Here is a 7,500-nt window from a genome sequence, read left to right on the forward strand (position 1 = left end):
AATGAAAAAAGTATATATCAGTTTGTTACGTACAATTATTCATACAATCTTCTTTTAATGAAGAAAAATGTAAAATATGGGATAATTTACACAATTATTAATTTAGTATTTCTACTGGAAGAAAAAAATGTATAATATATGATAATATTCACAAATATTCATTCAGCTGTTTTTTTTTTTTTTTTTTTTTTTCCTCTTTTTTTTTCTTTTTTTGCTTTATGAAGAAAAATATGAAAAATCATTCATTAACACTTTTTTTTTATGAAGAAAAATGAAAATATCTGATAATTTTCACTGGGCTTGAGTAGCAAAAATTGAGGTTGAGACGAATGCACTTAACTTGCGAGTTGATCGTGCAATATTTTCCCTGTCCTGTTGCATGACTTTGCAAAACAAACGACGTGTCATGCATTTTCCTATGTCTGTTTTTTTTTTCTTTCTCTCTCTGCCTTCACACTTTATTTATTGTCATATGTCTTCGCTTCTCTCTTTGTGTCTTAGTCTCTCTCTCTCTCTCTTTTTTCTCTCTCTCTCTTTCTCTTTCTCTCTCTCTCTCTCTCTCTCTCTCACCCTCTCTCTCTCTCTCTCTCTCTCTCTCTCTCTCACCCTCTCTCTCTCTCTCACCCTCTTTCTCTCTCTCCTTCCTCCTTTTTCTTCCTACCCCCTCTCTCTCTCTTTCACTTCCGCTTCTATGCCCGTCCCACCATCATTAAAATCGTCACCGTAACCGTCAATTATTTTGCACAAAATAAGCACAAAGTCTAACAAAAAGCAAAGAAAAAATAAATTAATAACAATACCTGATAGATCCCGAGATGGATGAGATCGATTTCTTGCTGACAGACATCTCGGCAATTTTTTTTTTTTCTTCCTTTTTTTTCCTCTTTCGTTTTCTTCTTGCGTATTGTAAAAAAATATATATTCAAATCAAACTACTATTATATTACAACTATCACATTACATACACGTCACGCATATCCTCCTCTCTCCCTCCCAATTAAAAAAAAACATTCGAACAGATCGTTTCGATAGATCTTGGACCTGTAAAAACGCTGGGAAAAAGACAACAAAAAACAACAAAATGAAATTTCGAAATCGCGTTTCTCCCGAAAGCGAACACGCGTCTGTATCCGAAGAGGTTCTTGGAGGATGTGGATACACTGCTGGTCCGATGAAGCGACGGTGACGATCTGGTAACGGTGACGTATGTGAGTATGCGGATGGGAAGGTCGCTGAATATGTGAACTGGCCACCTGCCCCATGTTACTTCCACGCTGAAGTGTGAAGCGGGAACTTAAAAAAAAAATAAAATAAAATAAACGTATTTTCGTATATACATTTAGGTACGTCTGTACAAGCGCATATATGTACGTTTAGATAGGTCTAGATGCGTACATTTATGCAGGTCTATGTAAGTATAGATATAGGTGCATGTAGACAGGTCTATGTAAGTATAGATATAGGTGCATGTGGACAGGTATATATAAGTGCATATAAGTACATTTGGACAGGCCTATATACGTACATATACTAATATTTAGACAAGTTTGTATATATACGCATATACAGATCATCTATCCTTTCTGGAGAGACACTATGGTGAAGAAGAATAATTTGGGAAAACTATGTGATATATGTAAATTCTCACATATTCATATATAAATGTACAAAATACATAGACACTCATACAAACATACTTTTATGGACATTCATATAAACGATATATGCACACACACGCACACATTCACACACATAAACACACGCACACACACAAACAAACAAACAAACACACACACACACACAAACGAACAAACACACACACACACAAACAAACACACACATAACATTCCTGGGCCTAATCTCCCTATCTACCACTACAAAAAAATAAATAAATAAAAATCAGCGAAATTAATATACTTTGTCTCTCCTCCAAAGTCCATTCGTTTCTTCGTATCTTCAACAATGCCAATCAAGATTACTTTTCCTTAATTAAATGATACAGACGCGGTTTTCCATTACGATATACTAAGCCTTTAATCCTTGTGGTGAGCGTCTGGCACTGATAAAAGTCGATAGTCTGGCGCGCGCGCGCGCGTGTCTGTGTGTGTGTGTGTGTGTGTGTGTGTGTGTGTGTGTGTGTGCATTTGTGGATGTCTGTGTGGATATGTGTGTGGATGTGTGACCATGGTGTTGTGGATATGTGTGAGGATGTGTAAGCAAGTTTGCGTGCATGTGGGCAAGGGTGTGAGTGTGATTATTTGTGTGTATGCTTGATTGTGTGTGTGTAAGTCTGTGCTAACTTACTTTTACGCTAATATACTCGTACAAACACACAAACACACACACACACACACACACACACACACACACACACACACACTCAAACACACACGCACACACACACACACAAAAAAAAAATTGACCGATCATGAATCTCCTTTCGCTTAGGCTTCCGCTTGAAGTTGCTTGAAGTTGCATGACGAAAGCAAAATCTCGACACGGGATTTTGGGTGAGATAAGCAAGCACAAGACAAGGTCAAGGTTGCCTGTGGTGGTGTCATAAGGGGCAAGGGAGGTCAAGGGAAGGAGAGATGAGAGGGGGGGGAGGAGGTATGAGGTGAAGTCGTTGGAAAATGAGGAATATGAGGTGTGGCGGTGAAGTAACTGAGGGGAAAGTGGAGAGATAAGAAGGAGAGAGAGAGAGAGAGAGAGAGAGAGAGAGAGAGAGAGAGAGAGAGAGAGAGAGAGAGAGAGAGAGAGAGAGAGAGAGAGAGAGAGAGAGAGAGAGAGAGAGAGAGAGAGAGAGAGGAGAGAGAGAGAAAGAGATGGGGTGGCAGGGATTTTTAATAACTGGGTGATGAAGAAACAGTTACGAAAGCGTGAAAAAAAGAAAGAGAGAGAGAGAGAGAGAGAGAGAGAGAGAGAGAGAGAGAGAGAGAGAGAGAAGAGAGAGAGAGAGAGAGAGAGAGAGAGAGAGAGAGAAATATATATATACAATATATATATATAATATATATATATATATTATATATATATATATATATATATATATATATATATATATAATATATATATATATATATATATATATATATATAGTTATGCGAAGGAGGAGAAGAAGGCATGAAATGAAAGTGATGTTGCGAATATGAGATTTGGTGATGAGGAAATTGTAACGAAAATGAGCTTAAGTAAGTAGGGATACGAAGGAGGAAAACGTTTGAAATGAAAGTGATGTTGGGAATATGAGGACATGAGATTTAGCGGCGAGGAAATACTTACGAAGAGGGAATAAATATGAGCGTATTGAAATATAAACATTATGTAACATGGTATGAAGCGCTTTAGTGTTGGGAAGACCGTGAATTATCTTGTCGTTTTCTGTTACATGAGAGAAAACGTAAGTCGTTTCGTTTTGTTTACGAGTTAACAATTTACAAGAATCTAAAAAAAATGTGAAGATGAACTAGATTTTAAAAGTCCATGGTATATAGAAATAAAGAATTTAAATTTTGTCTACAAAAACTTTAATGTCTGACGCTTACTTGATTTAACCCTTTGAAGGTAAATATTTATATAATTTAATGATGTGGGTGCACACACACACACACACACACACACACACATATATATATATATATATATATATATATATATATATATATATATATATATATATATATATATATATATATATATATATATATATATATATATATATATGCGTGTGTGTGTGTGTGCACACATATTTATGTGTATGTGTGAGTGTGTTTGTTTGTTTATGTGTTTTTATAATGAAGTGCTTAATTATAGCTGTATTGCTTTAAAATAATAATAAGCCTTCTGACATAAAGACCTCTTTCACATAAAAAGAAGTCCTGGTTATAATGAAGGTCCTGGCGTATCACACCTTTGGAAAACTCACTGAACTGAACTAATTATATCAGAGCAAATTTTACCCAAGATCCTTTGGTGTTAGACGCTAATAATTATTCTACTTATTCAATAATGACTGAGGACTGAGGTACTATTCAATGTAGGTGATAGTATTATTAATTTGATTTCTTACGTGTTATATTTCTCACAGAATTCAAGAGGTATGTGCATAAATAGACCTGTTAATGATTTATAGATTGTTCTGTGTATCAAAATATCTATTGCTTGTGTTACCGGTGAAATGTTTTAAAATTGGGTAAAACTTATTAGTGTATGTCAAATGCATTGGTGCTAGTTGGAATATATGTTGTGTGTTGAAGATGTGTTTGCCAAAATGCATGCTATATTATAGTATAAAGATTGCTTAGTGAGGTTAGAAAAATAGCGTAACAAGCTTGAGATTTCCAGGATAAGAACTATTGATAACTTTTGAAAAAAAAAAAAAATCTCAGTGATCACAATTTTCTAAATTCAAATAACTTTTGTTTGCTTAAGGTGTTACTATTGAACAATGAAAATAATTTTAGAAAAATATGCACTTGATATTGATTTGATGGAATATACATATGACACACGTTTTGACTAAAGAAAAACAATATTGTTGACTCACATATAGTATAGTAATAGTAACGGTATATTTCCGTCATGTTTTATCATATTTTAGCCTTTGCTTCTGTGCCACAGCATATAATTTCTACATTGATGTTACACACCTTAAACCCCTTTCATGTTCACAAGGTTATACAAATACTCTCACATTCTATGGTTGTTATGACTTAATCTGTTCAGCAAAGGGATGCTCAATCTAGAATGTATTATATTGTAAATATCTGTTCTGTTATACCATCAAACTGACCGGAAACGGTTTTCCTGTTGTAAACTAGTTTGTCAGTTTATAATGAGTGGCGACAGAGGGATTCCAGAATTCCAATTATGGTTCATGTCTTCCTGTTTTTTTACAAAAAAAAAAATCTAAAGCAGAGTTTTTCTTTTTACACTCAGCATTGTTTGCATGATAGAATTATGTGATAAATCTCTCACGACTTTGTGTGTGAAATCAAGAACAAGTATGCTCACAATCTTGAGTGTGTAGGTGTGTGGAAACGTGTTCATATATATGTATATTTGCAAGTATATTCAGTTATGTTCATGTTTATGTGGATATCTAAATCCGTAACTGTGCATATGACATGTTTTTAAATTTATTCATTGTATGTGCACATGGGAATGTGTAGATATGTTTATATATTCAGAAATGTAGATTTGTGCATACTCAGCTCATGTACTGGAGATAAGGATGTAGAATTAATACACATTTTCAAAACTTAGCACTAGGTCAACATTTATTTATATCATTACATGACATTATGAAACATGAAAATAGTAAAATATACAATGAACTGGTGCCAGCCATGCGCAAGGTGGTCCCACATCCAGGTGAGTGTAGGGGACAAATCTATAGATGGACACATATACCTAGCTGTGGGATGATGCAGTGAGGAGGCTGTTTCATCTCTGACGCGATTCTGACTCCAGCATGATGCCAGTACTCACAGCTGAGAGGCATAAAGGGCCTAGCTGCATACGAGCCAGGACCTTGCAAATGCAAAACCAGCACTCTACCACAGAGCAATGCCACCTCTCAAAAATGTACATGAAAACATTGAACGAGCGCTCATACTCACAAGCAGTCATATCGATATGTAAAGATCAGGACAAATATCACATATAAAAAATACAAAACATACAGTTGGTCAGATTAAAAAAAAAAAAATGCCCGCCTGCGCTTATTCCCCGGCGCCGCTGAAGTTGACGAAGCAGTTCATCCCGAAGTTGTTTGGGTCGAGGATGGCGATGAAAGCAGAGATCGTGGCTGCGATGCCCCCAACAACCCCAACGCAGATGATTTCGATGAGGTAAACACGTTCCCATAAGGGTAGAGTTCTGGTATGGAAGACATGGTGAGTCTCAAGATTAAGGTACTGCATATCTAATGAGTTTTTCATTGTAAAAAGTAAATCTGAGACTTAATTCAGGTTGGGAGGAAATATGAACTAAGTGAGGTCCTTAGGATGGCATGAGTAGAACAAGGGAATGATAAAAGAGAGGAGTATTGGTACTTTGATCAGGATGACCCCATGTTGCCTTAAGGGAGGGAATAGGGGGGAGGAGGGGATTTTAAGCATCCTAAATAGATTTGCACCATTAAAAATCGGATATTTAGGTAAGACAAAATCACCCTTTTTCTTGAAGGTAAAGGAAAAATGTAACACTCTCTTACATACGATCATGAGACTGTTTGTTTCATTAACAGAGGGTACATTATGATAAGGGAAATATTTAAACCTTGAGGGATTTAGTGTGTATTGGGATGCTGACACGGTACGAAAAAACATAATTAAGGAAGTTATGGAGGTCTGTCAAACTAATATGAATATAATAACTGTCAGATCTTACTTTGAAAGACTACACTGGATAAATATAAGGTTGGTGTTATGATCACGTGATTGTCCAAATAGCTTCGGGAGCAAAATCATAAAGAATTATGTTATAGAATACCTCCGTAGGCTAAGATATATGCTTATATAATGGTTGAATATGAAAAAGATCCACTTCGAAATATATACATAACTGTTAACGTCAGAAGTTAACTGATTTTAAAGAACATGGCTTTCAAAACTCTCTTTACCTTTTACGTCCTTAAGCCTGTCGTTACTCTAGGGCAAATATAGTTATATGCTTTACAGTTATGAAAAAGTGAGCAAACGGGCAATTATGTACACTATAATTTTTCGAAGAGCTAGCGAATGTCAGATAAGCATATACATTTTTTTTTTTCTGAGAACATATATTTGACTATACAATATGTCTTTATACTAAAATAATGATTTGACCTGAATATGTAAGCGATATAAAAAGTAAAAACGATAAAGACGAATCATTCGAGACAGCAGCGCACACTTAGTTTATCTAACTTAAAAAAAAAAACTATTATACAGAACTCTGTCTATAGCTTCTGTTGATGAAAATGTGATTTACATTTTCCCTGCTGATTTACCAAAGTTAAAATACTCAAGATATTTCTGTATTCAAATATTTTATCACTCATTTCTAAGTTTTACTACTGTACTGTTCAAATTCCACCAAAATTCCACCTTTTCGAAATCGATTTTATGGGCACTAACATATCAGGTATAAACATCCACGTTACCAAATGTTCCTGTTAAACCATAAGATACCATAAAAAAATAATTAAATAGATAAATAAATAAAGAAGAAGAACAAAAATAATAAAATGAAATAAGTAAAGAAAGAAAGAAGAAGAAGAAGAAGAAGAAGAAGAAGAAGAAGAAGAAGAAGAAGAAGAAGAAGAAGAAGAAGAAGAAGAAGAAAAAGAAGAAGGGGAAAAAAAACCTCACCTTTCAGGCCAGTTAGGATCTTTCTGGTCCATGAGTTTCATGTACATAAGAGGAGGGAAAATGAAGGTATTCAGGGTGATGCAAGATCCTCCAATGAGGTTGAGGATGAGGCCAAAATCAGGAACGGCGAGGCAAATGAGCATCT

At 35.1% G+C, this 7,500-nt stretch overlaps 2 protein-coding genes across 3 annotated transcripts in view; both read right to left on the minus strand.

Annotated features, from left to right (window-relative positions):
- LOC119584026 (amino acid transporter AVT1D-like) overlaps nucleotides 1-1,448 on the minus strand; it is a 21,895-nt gene extending 20,447 nt beyond the window's left edge. Inside the window, exon 1 of one of the 2 annotated variants that reach the window (XM_037932665.1) lies at nucleotides 801-1,448. In XM_037932665.1, the coding sequence (XP_037788593.1) occupies nucleotides 801-847 (47 nt within the window). In that variant the 5' untranslated portion in view covers nucleotides 848-1,448. The remainder of the gene's footprint in view (nucleotides 1-800) is intronic. The other variant, XM_037932666.1, reaches the window with a different exon arrangement.
- A 3,803-nt stretch (nucleotides 1,449-5,251) lies between these two features.
- Nucleotides 5,252-7,500, minus strand: part of LOC119584052 (amino acid transporter AVT1B-like) — a 13,751-nt gene continuing 11,502 nt past the window's right edge. The window contains exons 7-8 of the mRNA XM_037932668.1: nucleotides 7,356-7,500; nucleotides 5,252-5,880 (exon numbers count right to left, since the gene is read on the minus strand). The exon at nucleotides 7,356-7,500 is cut by the window's right edge and continues 48 nt beyond it. Coding sequence (XP_037788596.1) covers nucleotides 5,724-5,880; nucleotides 7,356-7,500 — 302 coding nt within the window. The 3' untranslated portion in view covers nucleotides 5,252-5,723. The remainder of the gene's footprint in view (nucleotides 5,881-7,355) is intronic.

Source organism: Penaeus monodon, chromosome 2, assembly GCF_015228065.2.
Source record: "Penaeus monodon isolate SGIC_2016 chromosome 2, NSTDA_Pmon_1, whole genome shotgun sequence".
In the NCBI taxonomy this organism is placed as follows: Eukaryota; Metazoa; Arthropoda; class Malacostraca; order Decapoda; family Penaeidae; genus Penaeus; species Penaeus monodon.